We start from the raw sequence: 16,972 nt of genomic DNA on the forward strand, positions 1-16,972 counted from the left end.
AGAAACGTTCAAAATCACTTTTAGTGTTGTGTGAATCTATCGTAAAATAATTCACATATCTCTAACCCAGATTATTAGGGTGTTATGAGTGGTGCGATATTTTCCACCTCACTGTCCGCTGTACTGCCTTTTTGTGCCCCATGGTTCTGTACTGCAATCAGTCCCCTTATCTCCTGAGGCAGCTGAAAACTGGTAGAGGGGAGGTAGGTGTCTTTCATCTGCTTCTTTAGATTGGTTGACCGAAGAAAATAATTCTTGACATGGAAAGTTAAATTCATCCTCTAGAAAATCGTGAAAACCTTCATAGTGATCTGAATTTAATTTTTCCACTGATTTTTTTTTAAATGGAACTTTTAATGTGTCTAAACGTCCCTTTTAACAGCTAAGACAGCTAAGAAAAAACAGCTAAGAAAAAAACAAAACAAAAAACTTGAGGTTGGTGTGTGCGCGTGTGTGTGTGCGTGAGAAAGCTTCGGCTCTCCCCCTCATGAGTGTTAACAGGGAGGAGGCGTAGCCGGGGGAGGGTGAAAGAAAGATTTGGCTCGTCACTGCAAGGACAGCTGCAGACCTCTAGACACAATCAGGATGTGACATCATTGACCGGGAGACAAAAAAGAAAAGTTTTTTAATGAAAATTTCAGCAGGGGCTTTTTCTTCGAAATATTTCGTTATTGTTGAGAACTCTGTTAATTCACTGGCTGTTTTAGGGGAACTGAATGGCTCTTTGTCTTTGGCCATCTCTGACATCGCAGAGGTAACAAGTTTTATTCAGATCGGCTGTGGCGTGACGGGTGAGTAATTTTCTTTCATATAGAAGTTTTGATTCAGGGCAAGACAAAACTCCAGCCAAGGTTCCATTACTCGGTCTTTCTGGCGTTCTTTGCAGGTAGGTTGCGATGCATTTGCAGCCATGTGTTCCCCTTAAAACCACTCGGCGTTAAGGCCATCTTGGACTCGGCATTTCTGAACTTTTCAACCCAATATGCTGCCAGCAACAGAACTGGAAACCACACAATTACGGAGAGGGGGGGGGGGATTTTAGGAAGCTGGTTGGGTTCTGCTAACGTTGTGCGATGGCCAAAGCTGCCCGGAGCCAGTTATTAGGGATGGAAACAAATGCAAGCAGAGCTGTTTTCCGGAGCAGAAAATGCCCGCAGCTCAAGTGTATAAGCACTGTTCGGGATTGTCAGTGTTGTTGGATGGCTGCCAGTTGCCACTTGGCAACAACACCAAGGAAACGACAAGTACAGTGCCCAATAATCCCTTGTAGACTGACTGAATCATCACATAATTGTATGTACTGAAAACTGGTTCTAGTGTGTTTGAGAAAATAGCTTAGTGAAAATAATACTCTGTGGCCGGGAGAGGCCATAAGTCTGCCTTATCTCAAAAGAGAGATTGGCATGAAGTTCTCATGGCTCTTAACAGTTACTTATATGGGCAACTCACTCTGCTTGAACTGTTGTTAATTTGTGCCAGGCATTAATTGTGGCCTTGTTTTCTGGTACTCAGGCTGACTAGACTTCAGTGTTATTTTACTGTGATATACTATTGCAGCCACCCCTTTGCTATGATTATTATGATACACGGAAGTGCCTCTGACTATCTGCAGAGTACTTAAAAGGGATTCATAGGCTTTTTTCCTCACACACTTCCTGGTAAGGTTCTGAGCTTCTAGGCCAAATATGTCTTCTAGTCAGACTGTTTATAGAAATTAAATATTGAGTTTGGTCTGTGATGTATAAATCCCTATACAGATGTGCCCAGAAGTTAATACAGGCTGTGGAGCAGATATAAGCTGATAGGTGAAACATTTAATAGCGCTGAACAGACCCATTAAGAAACTGTTGATAGATCTGCATGGTTCTCTAATAGTTGTTGCCAGGACCAGGATGTATTTTGACTTTCTGACTGAACAGCAGGTTCTGAGTCACTTTGCCTGGTAACTAAATTGGTGAACTTTAGGCCCAGAAATGTATTTTTCTCTTTCAATTGATGTTTGAGTCCCCCCCCCCACTTCCCCATTTCCCCATAATAAACTATTTTATTTATAAATAAACTATTTCCCCATAATAAACTATTGAAAGCTCATTAGACTTTATTCAAATACCATTAAAATTAATATTTACACAGCTTGGATAAGGCTTTCATAGTGGCCCTGAAAGATCCCAGTACTGTGTGTTGTGGGGGAAGGGGAGAGGGGCACCCAATCAGTTCTAAGGAGATATGTTGATAATTTTACATGCCCTGGAACACATCGCACAGCAGTGTGATAAATGTGGATATTAGTCATTTCTGTAGTACATCTTTCATTATACAATAGGTTTGGCAACTGCCTGAAAAAAAATGTCCTTAAAGTCTGAATGGGATTTATTTATGAAGTGATATTATTTAACTCCATGCCATGAAAAGCTTCACATGTCCATTTGTATACAGTAAGCTTCTGTTAAAGGGTCAAGAAAGATATTTTTCTCCATGCCATTATACATGTGTTTTACAGCTGTCTTTTTCATTTCCCCCACTGTGACTCTGTAAGGTAGGCTAGGAATAGGATCTTATAGTTAACATCTTAATAACACTAACTGTTGTGAGTTATTAAGTTACTAAATATTATACAGCACAACATTTATTGGAAATCCCCATGTTGGGCTGATCTGTGGCTATTGCGAAATATGGGTTCCTGTTAGGCATAATCTCTAGCAAATATTCTTCTCCTTAAGTATTTTATTCTACTTTTTCAAGACTTCTCATCAGGCAATGATCTCTGCTTCTCCTCCTACCCTTCCCCCAGACAGCCACTTCTTGGAACAAGCTCTGGAATTTTCCACAGTATTTAGATAACTGAATAAGTGAACGCAGTTATGTATATCTGAAAGAACTGAAACAAGCATATTTTTCTTTGATTTGGTAAAATTCAGTTTCATGTTTGTTCTCTTTGAACATGCAAATTTGCTCCTTGAAATCTTAACGAAGTTAATTAGTACAAAGTACTACAAATTGATCTTGTGCGTTTTTCTTCCTTCAAGAGCTCAGGAAGGCATACAGTTCTCACCTTCCCCATATTATCTTCACAACAACCCTGTGCAGTATAGGTTAGGCTGAGAGATGGTGACTTATCCAAGATCACTCAGAAGTGTCTCATCATCATCATCATCATCACCACCACCGACTTCATTTATAGTTCACTGGGACTCAAGGCAGATTAAATTTGACAAAAAAATTAGTCAATCAATAAGAGGATTACAAGATATAACACAAAGATGTGTAACTGGCACAAGGTCACTCAGTTTCCATGACAGAGTGGGGAACCTGGGTCTCCTAGATCCTAGTCTGAAACTATAACCACTGTACCGCACTAGCTTTTGTGGAGTGTCTGCTGTTGAACCCTAGCAACCAGTCAGTCCCGGGTGCGTCATGCAGTTCATGTAATTAGGGTTGCCAGGTCCCCTTATCATCCTAGCGGGGGCGGGGGAATCTGGCGCTCACCTCCCGGAGCTCCTCGTGCATGCACAAAGCATGCACACTCCTGGCACGGTGCAATGATGTCACTTCTGGGAGTGAAGTCATCATGCAGGCCCTAGGAGTACTCCTGGGCTTCATGTCAGGTTGATATCATGAAATCACTTCATCAAGGGCCAAAGAATCGGTCCACCATGTAGTGCCAAGTATGTTTGGCCAATTACTGTGGTGCACTGAGAGAATGCACTAGAGGTTGAGGTTGTTGTCATTGTGGTAAGTTTAGAGAATCTTTTTGTAGTCTGGGAGGTTTCTAGAGAAATAGACACATATTGTTCACAACATTTTTTATTTGTAGAATTTTTTGTTTCCATGGTGGACCGACTCTTTGGCCCCTGATGAAGTGATTTCATGAAACAAGCTTGACTAATTAGCTGACCATTTGTTGGGCAGGGTGGGTGCTTTGGGTCCTTTCCCCATTTTCACAGCTCCACCTAGAACATACAAAGAGAATAGTTATTTACAATGTGAAGCAATACGTGTGGATTACTTACCTGTTGAACTGAAGTCTTCATTGGAGCATCTCTCTTCCTCATAGCTACCTGGAAATACAAATAGAGAGAAATAATCTTGTTGGACTGAAGCATTTACAACCTTTTGCATAGTGTCCTATCACACAGATATGGCAGTTCCTGAGAGTTTAAAATGCATGTTTAAATTGTTGATTGATATATGTCTTTCAACTATGCAATGTGGATTGACTTTTGTAATGACTTTGTATTGACTTTTAAATATTTATTACTATTTATTAGAGCACAAGACACTTTGCACCTTTGAATGAATTATAAATAGCCATATAAATTAATTCAGCTGTGTATACACTTTGTAATAATTATTCAGTCCCCTAGGTGTGGCATCTCCACCGAGTGTCTTGGGTCTTGTACTGGGGAGCCTCTTTTGTTTGTGTTGGTTTCCCTCTGTGAGACCGGCAACCCTACACGTGGTAGCAAGTTGCCCTTTGGCTGCTTCTGACCCCAGCCCCATGAGCCCTTCCTCACGAGCCAAAAGGGCACTACCCCCTCCACTTACCCTTTACTAACAGAAACCAAGCCATAAATGTAGGCGATACTGTATGCATGTTTGCCTAGCAGTGGCCACTGAGGGCATTCATTTCTTAAAGCTGCTTCATTATTCGGGTTTTTAAAACTACCTTGGACATTTTTCAGGTTTGTAGAAAGATCTGTCTTGTCTAATCACGGTTCCATTTTCTGGATTTAAGTGTCCATAGATTTGGACACATTGAGAATTAGCTATACTGATTTTCCTGGAGCCAAAACATCTCCCCCCTCCCCCCCTGCCAAGTTGCTCTTTTTGGCATTTTCTGTATGTTTCCAGAATGGGGCAAATAGCAACTCTGGAGGTGGGATTTGAGATCAAGAAAATGAAGGGGGGAGAATTAGCCATACAACTGCCCCATGCTTGGGTTGCAGTAATTTGCCCCCTTGATGGCTGCTTTTTATGAATTAAAAATGTGCTGGAGATCTGTTTGGACATCTCCCAGTGCGTTGTCTGTTTTGGTTGTATGTCTTCTACAACCTGTACTTTGGTAAGCCTATGCTATGTTGTTGTTTGTTTATTTAGAAAAAATCTCTTTATCTCTATTCTACTAGTTCATAACCACATACTCAAATACCCCTGTCTTATTCCCTAGGTGTCTCATGTTGCTAGATAAATACTTGGGAACATTTTTAGTTAACTACATACCATTATTAGAATTCTGTTCATGTCAGTTGGGTATATTAGATTCTGTACAAAGGCCCAAAACAAAAAGAACTGATGCTGTCTTCCTGACATTTATTTTTCTTCTCTTTCTGCTAGTCTGGGGCCAGGGTCTTCAATACTTCTGACAAGAAGTGGGTGCAACAAGCTTACTTGCAGATAAATTTAGTGAAATAGACAGCAATCATTCCTAATTTATAGACAAATATCTAAGCAGGGATGTGATGAAGCATAATAGCTAAGACACTGAGTTGCGATCTGGGAGGTTGCTTGTTCAAATCCCAGCCACAAATTCAACAGGTGCTGAAGCCACTTTCTTTTAGCTTCAGTTCCCTCAAATAGGAATCCTACTGGCCTTATGGGGCTGTTGTAAGGGCTTCTGCAGTATTCACAGGGATCACTGTGAATAAGGAAAGTAAAGCAAAGCAAAAACCCCCCATGCCATTAGTGGTGCAGTGTAGCCCCAGGGCTAGCTCAAGGGATTTTCTTTTTGATGTATTGTCGAAGGCTTTCACGGCCGGAGAACGATGGTTGTTGTGGGTTTTCCGGGCTGTCTCGCTGTGGTCTTGGCATTGTAGTTCCTGACGTTTCGCCAGCAGCTGTGACTGGCATCTTCAGAGGTGTAGCACCGAAAGACAGAGATCTGACTGTGACACTGAGAGATCTCTGTCTTTTGGTGCTACACCTCTGAAGATGCCAGCCACAGCTGCTGGCGAAACGTCAGGAACTACAATGCCAAGACCACGGCAATACAGCCCAGAAAACCCACAACAACCATCGATTTTCTTTTTCCTTTTAAAGATCTTTTTAGACAAAATAAATGTTTGCTATACATCCCCAGGTCTTAATGCATACTGAGCATCATAACAATAAAACAGTCAATGTTCAAGATCACTTTTAAAAGCCTGTCCCATATTTTCCCCCTTTAACAACGTCTGCATCTACACCCTAGGAGTCTAATAGCAAGCAGAATGCATTCTAGGGATAGACTCGAAGATATCAAAGAGCCCTAGTGATGCTGAACTCACCTTGTGCATCCCCCTCAAAAGTGCAAGCCATGGCTATAATGCCAAGATATTTACATAGCTGAGGCCAGTGCCCCCAGAATTTTGGCACCACAGGTGGTTGCCTCTGTCTTTGAGCTGGCTCCATGTGTAATACAGTATATCATAAAAGTATTGAAATAATGCCAAATGTGCCTAATTTGACATGGGTCTGTTTTGAAGATGGATTTTTATTATGAGGATACGAAATGAGTTTTGTGGTGTGACAGAGAAAGCACTAAGGAAGTAGGCAGTTATTGTGTTAAGAAAAGGCCGTGGGGCTTGTTGCCTTTGGGGAAGAAGGACTGTCTGTTTTGGAAAGGAAGAGGAAGTGACTCACAGGCTTCCGTAGTTCTGTGCAGCAGAGCAAGTCTCCCCCTGACAGCTGAGGGACTGCCTGCTCCCAGTCTCTTCTGGCAGTTGCTATCCATATCCTTCTATTCATTTCCAGCTTCAGCTACAGGGCAGTCTTCTATTATGTGTCTAAACTGCAGTGAACGTATTAGTGGTGTTCTGGGGTTCAGTATGTAAGGTAAACAACCACAACAGTATAGTACTGACTCAGGCTGAATAGGAAAGGTAGAATGGACCCATTTTAAATGAATAGAATGCATTTTTAGTAGAACTTCAGGGAAGATAAAAATCTTTTCATATCTTTATAATAAAGTGCAGAGAGAGAGGGAAATTGCATACTTGAAATATCACAGACTAAATGAAGGAGTTCTAGGTATGGAAAAGTCTTAATATGATATTATAACAAATCTTAATGTGATAATGAGGACATCTTGGCCATGAGGCTTGCCTTGAATGCCAGCTCTTAGCCCTGTGACAGTCCCTGGCAGGTAGACCCCTCAAGCCCATCCACAGTGAACACACGTTAGTTTCAGCAGAAATAGCTTTATTAGAGTCTGAGCAGTTCAGGTCTGTACTCCATCATGGAGTTTGGCAGAAGTGACAATTCAAATCAAGCAGTCTCTGTTATAGTTGATTTTCACGCGCTCTAAATGACAATTTTGGTGCGCAAGTCTACAAGAGTCTTGTGAGAATCTATTTAGTTATGACTATATCTCAGGTATACAATACAATGTTCCCAGCATCTGGGAATAGAAGCGAAAGCTGGCATCTAGACACATCAAGGTCACGGCTAGTTGAGACTCGCATATTTCTCAAAGATAACTGAGGAGGCCTTTTCTGGGTCCTAAGGAAGTAACATCTGCAATATGGTTATGAATGAGCAGAGAGAGTATACAGCACTAGTAATTAGTAATCAATCAGTATAGCTTCAGCATATTGTGGCACAAGCAATACAACAAACAAACAAAGAACTATGGCATGGAAGTACACAGACATGACAGCAGTATGTAAGGCAAACACACCTCCAAGCATGTACAGAATGCTTTTCCTGTATTTCTTCACCGATTGTGTTCACCATGTTAGCCCAAAAGGGCTCCATTCACTCCTGGCCCAATTAAAGAGAAGGCAGGCAGAGCAGAAGGAGTACAGAAAGTCTTTATTGCAGTAAAGAGAGGAACAGGTTCTTAATGCAAAGAAGTTACCTCAGGTTCCTCACAGAAAACAAAGCTATTGCCCCTTTATACCGAAGGCAGTCTATTCTATATATAGTAATCCAAGCTAATTGGCCTATTTCAATGGTGCAGTATGAAATTCAAGGCACAAGTATGTCTAAAGGGTTAAACAAATTAAGATTATCACATGTCCACTGGCTCTGCCTGTGATCAGTATTTTCCTTTAGGAGCACGAGACCAGACTAGGCCTGACGTCAGGTATGTGCCATCAGTCCCTCCTTTGGCCCAAGGCCTAACCTACAGTGGGCCACTTGGGCCACCTTGATTTCAATAACGTCGTTGAAGCATTACATATCTTTGTTCTACAGTTTTTTAATTTAAAGTACTTAATACAACCTGCAATAACCAATGGCCACAAACTCATAAACACATAACAAGGAAAAGTATGGAAACCCTAAGTACCAAGGCTGACTTAAGGGAGTTCCCAAGATTTGGCACCATGATCCAAAGAGGGTCTGCCATCATGACTCATAAGGAGGTACATAAACTATCTGCAATATGTGAGCAGCTCTATCAAAGATTGCCTGGTGATTATATGGAATCCAGGCATAGCATGTGGTATTGTAAGGCACAAGTGCCCCCTTTTGATGCTAAAATTAGGTCCAGGGCCATCTGTTGGATGAGCCCCTGTTTGGTGGCAAGGTCTCTTAGAGCACTAGTTGTTTCATTGGCTACTAATTCGACCACTGCTTGTTAATGCCAAACAGCCTCATTAAGTCCTTGAAATAGCCCAAACTGTGTAAGAGGCAAATACTGCTTCACATACTGCTGAGCTGTTTCTACATCTCTATAATTCTGGATGTGTAGCCTGGTACCCAAAGATGAAGTAACAAACAAGGGTGGCAATACAAGGGCTAAATAACATATAACCTTTCCATTTGTTGGTAATGCAGAGTAAGCCCTCCTCCCCCACACCCAGTAGTGACCAGCTAGCACCTGTAGAGGATCTAATGAGTAATTTTCCCCATCCATTGAGGTGAGGAGCACTTGCTTGGGTCCTTCCAAATCCACAGGGAACTATGCTTCCATTATTTAACATACACCCAGTCTCCTGGCAAGAAGGAATGGACTGGAGAGTCATAGGGCAGAGCTGTTCAACGAGGGCAGCCCTGTGGAGAGAATGCAAGACAGACTGCAAAGCAATAACATGTTCTTTCATTTGTATGTCACCTATCTTAAATTCTAATGCTCTCCCCTTTGGGAATATAGGATGGGGCATTCCATATAATAGCTCAAAGGGAATCAGTCCTAACTTTCCCCTAGGTGTGGCCCACAATCGTGTCAGGGCAATAGGTGGTGCTTCTGGCCAGTGCAGTTTTGTGTCCATATAAATCTTAAGTTAGACAGGTCTTCAAACTTCTATTTATTCTTTCTACTTAACCTTGCGGTCCCCAAGCTGTGTGTAGGTCCCATGAGATTCCTAGTGTGAGAGATACTTAGTAGGGGTGTGCAATTTGGGATTCCAATTAGGAAAAAATACCTGAATCGGATCTGATTCAGAAAGATTTGGGATTCCCAAATTGAGCCCAGCATTGCTGGCCCAATCCAGCTTTGATCCAAATAAAAGCTTTCTGAAACAATTTGGATTGCTTTGGAAAGCTTCAGGTCCAGTGAGAGCAGCCCACAGCACTTTTCTGAATGTTTGCATTTGCCGCGCCGCTTTTTTCCCCTGATGAGAGAGGGAGAAGGGAAATTATGTGGTGGATGAGGAATTATGTGGTGGATGAGGACCTTAGCAACCTGTTTCGCTTTTGGGAAGGCACATGGAAATGCTTCTGGCCATCTGGTGAGTTTGTCTACCAACACTAAGAAGTAACAGTGTCTCCCTTAATGAGGCAATTTGATAAACTCTACATGTATTGACTGGAATGTACAATTCACCCATGTGCGTGCTCCAGCTCGTAGTAACCTTGGAGCTCCAGGTCTTAGCTTTCATTCTCTGACAAGTCGGACAAGCCTCTGCACTATTTGTTCAGTTGTTCGGTGGAGCCCAATAGCAGTGATATAGCAAATAAGTGCTTCCACCATCTTTTGGCCTCTGTTATGAGTTGATTGATGATAGTCCCATAAGAGCTTTCACAGCATAGCATGGGGAAGTAAGATTTTACTAGTACAGTATGTCCACCATCCCTTTTCATTTTTATAGGCTCCTTGGATGATGATCTTTTGTTCTTCTTGCTTAGTATACTGTGCTGAGGGTGGTAGGCAGTTAAACAAATTTAGTTGATCACATTTCCTCTGTCTCTGCCTGTGATCAGTATTTTCCTTTAGGAGCTCTAGGCCAGACTAGGCCCGACGTTGGGTATGTGCCATCAACCCCCCCCCCCAACATTTTAAAAGTTAGTAGCAAGACTTCTGTTACACTTACTATGTACCAATAAATTGTTAATTACAGTGATTTAGAAAGATTGGAACGCACTTTGAGGTCTTTTTAGTTATATGAGATCTTCTGTCATCTATTCTTAGTTCAGACAGATGAAAAAAGACTAGATGAAACATTCTCAGTTTGCACAAACACTACATCAAGTTTTACACAGGGGAATTAGAGGAAGTGAGGCTGTCACAGTTGAAAAATTAGCCACTCTTATTGGTTTGGAGCTGTTTTACAAGACAGCACCACAACTATCAGAGTAGTTTATCAAACAAAGTAAACTATGGTCATGACCTCCACTGGCCAGGAAACCAGGAGAACCAGAGGAATCAGGGAGGGCCTGATGCTGCAGAGAACTGACTGACCATGCCCTAGCAGCACCAGATACCACCCTGCCAGAGTCTGCAAGTGTGTCCTTGCCACCTGCCACTAAGAACACGGCTAGGCCTCACCAGGCAGGACATTAACCTGGGGCCATAATCCCTCAAAACCTTCCCCCACACTGCAGGACCAGGCAGAGAGGGTAAAAAGGAGGTGAAGTGCAAGGCTGGCACTTGTAGACTTAGAACAAAGCACTAGGTGTGATACTTTTTTGCATGAACCTGGCCAGAGCACAATGCAGGAGTCAGGTGATTATGAGCCAAAACACACGTTAAGAAATACCTAGGTTCAGCACGTGTTCTCTTACCTCAAGGTTTGCCGGAATCTGTAGGTGTCCTGGAAGCTTAAAGTTTAGCATTTACAGAGCAGCAGGAAGGGGAAGGGAAATACAGGTGCCTGTATTTCCCTCCCTGCTGCTCTGTAAATGCTAAACTTTAAGCTTCCAGGACGCCTACAGATCCCGGCAAACCTTGAGGTAAGAGAACATGTGCTGAACCTAGGTATTTCTTAACGTGTGTTTTGGCTCTATGTGACAGTTCATGTGGATGCTAAAAAATAAACACATGGCATCAAAAGGTGTCTACATGTAAGGCACCATCCTTTTTCAATTAATAAATGGCAATCATGAAAAGAGTAGGCTTTGAGACATACGTCTTGAAGGGGAAATACAGAATTTATGCGCATGCAGCAAAGTTCCATTTGTTGTATCTCAGGAAGGAGACTGCACTGAAAAAAGTGCAACAAGCGCAACCAAAATGATCAAGAGGTTGGAGCACCTACCGTACTAGCAGGGTAGGTGGAATAAGTGTAATGTAATAGTTAAAAGTGCTGAACTAAGCCTGGGGATACCTAGTCTAAAATCCACACTCTGCCATAAAGCTTACTGGGTGATCTTGGGGCTGTTACTCTTTTACTGCCAAACCTTCACAGGTTTGTTTTGAGGACAAAATGGAGAGAGGAAACCACGTATGCTGCCTTGAGTTTCGGGCAACATGAGTTGGGGTATGTATGCATGTGTTTCTTCAGTTTTGAGAAAAGATGACCAAGAAGGAGGGGCCATGACAGATTATAAAATTATGTATAGGGTGGAGAAAATGGTTAGAGAGAGCTTTTTCTCCCATAAAACTAGAACTTGCAGTCACTCAGTGAAGCTGATGGGCTCTAGATTCAGGAGAGACAAATGGAACTACTCCTTCACTCAACAAGTTACTTCAGTTAGTGCAGAATGCCTCAGCTAGGTTATTATTGGTAGCTAACCAGAGCATGAATATTCTGCAGTCACTCTATTGTCTTCCCATCAATTACAGGGCTCAATTCAAGGTATTGGCCATCACATACAAAGCTCTTCATGATCTTGGTCCCTCATATTTTTGGGGCCACTTTTCTCCCCATGCTCAGCCTTGGCAGCTTTGATTGTACTACTGGAGAATGTACTATTGTATTCTAGCTGTTGTGCATACGTCCCTGGAGGATGATTTCTGTGCTGTTTAAGATGTCATGTTTCATTACTTGTACTTTGTTACAGCTCTATAGTGGATTTCTGCTTGTTTTCAAATTTCTGCAAATTTTGCATTTGCATACCCTCTTGCATTGTTTATTGAACATCCCAGCTGTTGATTGTATTGACCTACACTGTCTAATCTGCCTTAGTGAGAAAGGCCAATTATAAATAAGATAAAATAAATATTTTTTAAAAACTTGTGGAGTTCTCTGCCAAAGGATGTAGTGATGGTGACTAATTTGCTGGCTTTATAAGAGAATTAGATACATTCATGATGAAGAGATCCATCAGGAACTATTAGCCATGATGGTTAAATGGGAACTCTATCTCCAGAGGCAGTACTCCTCTGAATACCAGTGCTGATGGGCAAGAGCAGGTTCTCATGGTATGTTATTAGCCACAGTGGCCGTCGTCACACGGGCTTTTGTTTAGCGCTAAAAAGGCGCTTAAATGGCGCCATTTCCCGGCAAAAACCCACCTTGAAGCGATTTCCTCATTGCTGTTTTTTGCTTGATAGTTGCGATATTTTGCGCCTCAGTGTGAATGCCTCACATCGATGTATTTCGCCTCGCAACGTCCTATGCCCTCCCTTCAATCCCAGAATCCATTTCTTCCTGCGACTCCCCTTTTTTTTATTTTATTATGTCCTTATAACGCCATAACGACATAACACAATGCAAACTTTCTGCTGAAGTAAAAATGACTCAATTGCCATGGCAGAGTCTTCAGCGATGGGGATCACGTCAGACAGGGAGTTTTCTGCGGGCAAAGGGCTATTTATATAATTTCAAAGTTGGAAACACAAAAGGGTCGTAATGTTTATATGCTGTTATTCCGTTATAGCGGAATTAAACGCCAGAATAATAAAAAAAAAGGGGGGAGGAGCTGCTTCTGCGCGGTTAGAGAGAACAGAACAGAGCGCTTCGGTGTGGACAGCTGGTGGCGCGAAGAGCCGTTAGGTGACCCAAAGAAACGTTACTGTGCCGATAACAGGTAGGACGCTATATGCTGTAAATTTAACGGAAGAGATGCCCGTGTGACGACGGCCAGTGTGAAACAGGAAGCTGGACTAGATGAACCCTTGATATGATCCAGGAAAGCTGCTTTTATGTTATGAATAATGAACAATGTTGGGTCAAACCAGAGGTCCATCTGGTCCAACATCCTGATTTCAATCATGGCAGGCGGATGTTTCTGGGAAGCTCACAATTGGAGCCTGACACCTTTCTTCATTATCTACCTGGGATCAAATGGAAGGCCACAAACAATCCTAGGATTGCTTCTGTGGAAGTAAAATCCTTTGAAATCAGCAAGATTTACTAAGTAAACACAGGATCCGGCTATCAATAAATACAATGGGAGTTAAATGTCGGGTTTCGTGTATGCAAATAATGCTTTTATTAATGTCATGGCTTTTCCCTGGATTGCTGTGTGATGTTGTACAGGTGGATACTAGGTCATATTCCTCCACTTTGAACATGGCATCCATGTCACAGTCCACCAAATGCTACTGCTTCCTCTCAGATCCAACTAAGCCAATAAACTGTAATAGTGCCAGGGCAGTACTGCCTTTGTGCCTTGTTTCTTCCCACGGCTCAAAACTTTATTAGGTGTTCCCTTGGGACAACATTGTATTTGGACTGAAGCCCCCCGAGCTTTCCATTTTAAATAGACTTCACTGTAAATAAGTGCATAAAGGGAGAGCCGCAAAACTGTGTGAACTGCCAAACATCTGCATTCCCAGTAGATGCTGAAGGAATGGCTAAGCCAGTGACAAAGCAAAAAGAATATTTTCCTGGGTTGTAAAGACCACAGCTGCTAAGGAAACCCCTCCTCTTCCTGCCCAAAAACATATGCATATTTTTAGAACTGCCTTGAGTGTCACAGATATGTCCAGTTTCTGAACAGGATCTGACCAGTAGCTCAGAGAGAAAGTATTTCAAATTCAGTGATAATCTTGGACTGCTACTTACTGCAGATGATTTGAGAGGAAAGTGAGGGGGCATTTACTTTAGGTGCAGGGCTGGATATGGTATTTCACAGTCCTGGAGGAGAGTGTATAATTTGGTAGGTTTGATAGAAAATGTCAACATTATTTAAGGAAAGTAGAATTTGTATTATACCGATAGCAACATGAAAGCAAATGTATTAGTCTCGTAGCAAATAATCCATTATGTGGCTGAGACTTCAATTCTGCAACTCTCACTGAGAACCGTATCATGATCTATGTACCTTGATTGAAAATAGCAGTGAGCTTAAATTTTAAAAAGCAATATATTTATTAAGATTATGTAATTTTGTTATGTAAAATGGAAGATTATGGGTTGAATTCTACCATCTTTTGTGCTGGCAAAAGCTGAAGGAAAGATCCTTTCAGTCACAGAAAAAGCTCTACCAGGCATTGTGAGATCTTCATGAGCAACAGCCATGTAGGATGGGAGCTGTAGTAGGGAAAGGAATTGGATGAAATAGAGAAGGAAAGCTGGTAGGGGTATGAACCTATTTCCAGATGTTTCCTTGTTGCCACACATAATGGGACTTCCAGTAAGAATTCTGACTTTTATACTCCAGGGTCTTCTCATTGTATCACCTTCATAAGAAGCACTAAAATTCTTATCTTCTTACTGGTTTTTCCCAGTATTTACTCCATTATTGCCTACTTCTTGCCATTGGCTTTCTCTTCTTTTGAAAGTAGATATACAAAGTTAGCTGGCAAGTGATGGATTTTCTTTAAACAGTTATGTGGCTTTGTATTGTATTTGAATTAATTTCATGCTTGGAAGTATGGTGGGATTTCCCTTGAGGCTGAAGCACTGCTGGCACTCACTTTAGCAGACTGATGAAATTGGGGGGTGGGGAATGATGGGCATTAAGGTAGATTCTGTGGAAGCTGGTGTTCGTTTGAATTCGTAGTACAGCTGATGACAGTTCTTTCTACCAAATGTCCACATTAATAAGGTGGCACTGCAAAATATGTTATTTAAAAAAACTTTGTCTATTTTATCTTTCAGAAGTTCTCCTTAATTTCTGCCTAGGAAAGAATAATTATTCTTTTCATCCTGGCTGGTTCCCGCTCATCATGGCGTTGTGCCTTAAACAAGTTTTTAACAAAGACAAAACATTTCGCCCCCGGAAGAAATTTGAACCAGGCACCCAGCGCTTTGAGCTATTCAAGAAAGCTCAAGCCTCACTGAAATCGGGACTGGATCTGAAAACTGTAGTTCAGTTGCCCCCAGGGGAGAACATCAATGACTGGATTGCTGTGCATGTTGTGGACTTCTTCAACAGGATAAATCTTATTTATGGCACCATGTCAGAGGTCTGTACTGAAAAGAGTTGCCCCATCATGTCAGGTGGGCTCAAATATGAATACCGATGGCAGGATGACCAGAGATTTAAGAGGCCTACCAAGTTGCCAGCACCACAGTACATGAGCATGCTGATGGATTGGATTGAGACTCTCATTAACAATGAGGACATTTTTCCTACCAGAATAGGTAGGTAGACACTGGTTTCTCCATTCTTTCATAAGTTACTGGGCTGGTTCAGTACATTTTTCTGCCCCAAGAGGCTGGGCAGCATGCATGATCACCATTAAATGGATTTTGCTAAATGCTTTAGACATATATAATTGCCTCGGTTTCTGTGGGCCTATTCAAGGGGAAAGGTATTGTTCAGCATGAACACAATACTGCCTATGAGATTGCAAGAGGGAAATAAATGATTGTGTATAGGAAACCTGAGTATCTGCATCACTGCAACTATGCTGAACATTGTGAGTTGGCTTCTGAAGCAGAGAATGATGACTTCCACAGATAATTCAGTCTTAGATTCTCACTGACTCCTTTTCATTTAAAAAAACACAGTTTCTAGTCTTCTGGAAGAAAAAAAATGTAATCAGAGGGAATCTAAGTGGGACTTCTGCTAGCAAGGGAATCTACTCAGTATTGTCTCTGGATTTCTCTGTGGGTGTTGTGGCTGAAACTTTTAGGAGCAACATATGCATTAAGGCAGGCAGAAAGGCAGCCATAAAAGAAGGCGTATTATTGATATATTAGCAGATGACTGGCATCATTAACTATGATGACTAGGACAAACATTCTTTTCCTGAGCAACTTATAACCAAAGGCTGGCTTTGTTTGTGCGTACCCAATACGATTGCATCAGTGTCAACCTGGGCACTGTTGGGAATAAGGCACTGGGACAGATAGACAGTTCCTTTGACATGGAGACATGCTATCCATTTTGTGGGAGATCTGTATTTGGAATTCCCAATGTTTCTCTTGCTGTTAAAAATGCAATAGGGAATTTGGATTGGTGGGGATGGGGGGAATGGACTACTTTTTTCCTGGCTACTTTGTTGTTACCAGTAGCTTTCCAGAAATGCTGCTGGGGAAGGGGGTCAGGTAAGAAGAAAGGTAAGCCAGATATATTCTAAACAGGGTAAGTGAAGAATGTTCTCCTATTGTAACAGAATAAGTGCTCTAACCCAGCATGATATAATTGTTTTCACAGCCCATCATTTTAATACCTGTTATTCCCCTATTCTTCTGCTTTCATAATTAATGAGATGCAACTATTTGCAGCTGTTCCCATACCAGTTAAGTGCCGCTAAAAAAAAATCAAAACACAAATAACAACAACAACAACAACAACAACAACAATAAAGAAGTTAAGGCAGCAGCAAAAAATGCTTTCTACAACCTCACTCTAGCCTAGAAGATGGTTTCTTATCTTGACACTGCTGACCTAGCCACTTGGATCCATGCTATGGTAACATCAAGGCTTGACTATTGTAATGCTCTATACACTGGCCTCCCATCTAAGTTAACTAGGAGGCTCCAGTTAGTGCAAA

General features: G+C 41.8%; 1 protein-coding gene across 1 annotated transcript in view; it reads left to right on the forward strand.

Moving 5' to 3' along the window:
* Window positions 1–550: 550 nt before the first annotated feature.
* Window positions 551–16,972, forward strand: part of MOB3C (MOB kinase activator 3C) — a 51,852-nt gene continuing 35,430 nt past the window's right edge. The window contains exons 1-2 of the mRNA XM_054979630.1: window positions 551–791; window positions 15,129–15,614. Coding sequence (XP_054835605.1) covers window positions 629–791; window positions 15,129–15,614 — 649 coding nt within the window. The 5' untranslated portion in view covers window positions 551–628. The remainder of the gene's footprint in view (window positions 792–15,128; window positions 15,615–16,972) is intronic.

Source organism: Eublepharis macularius, chromosome 5, assembly GCF_028583425.1.
Source record: "Eublepharis macularius isolate TG4126 chromosome 5, MPM_Emac_v1.0, whole genome shotgun sequence".
Classification (NCBI taxonomy): domain Eukaryota; kingdom Metazoa; phylum Chordata; class Lepidosauria; order Squamata; family Eublepharidae; genus Eublepharis; species Eublepharis macularius.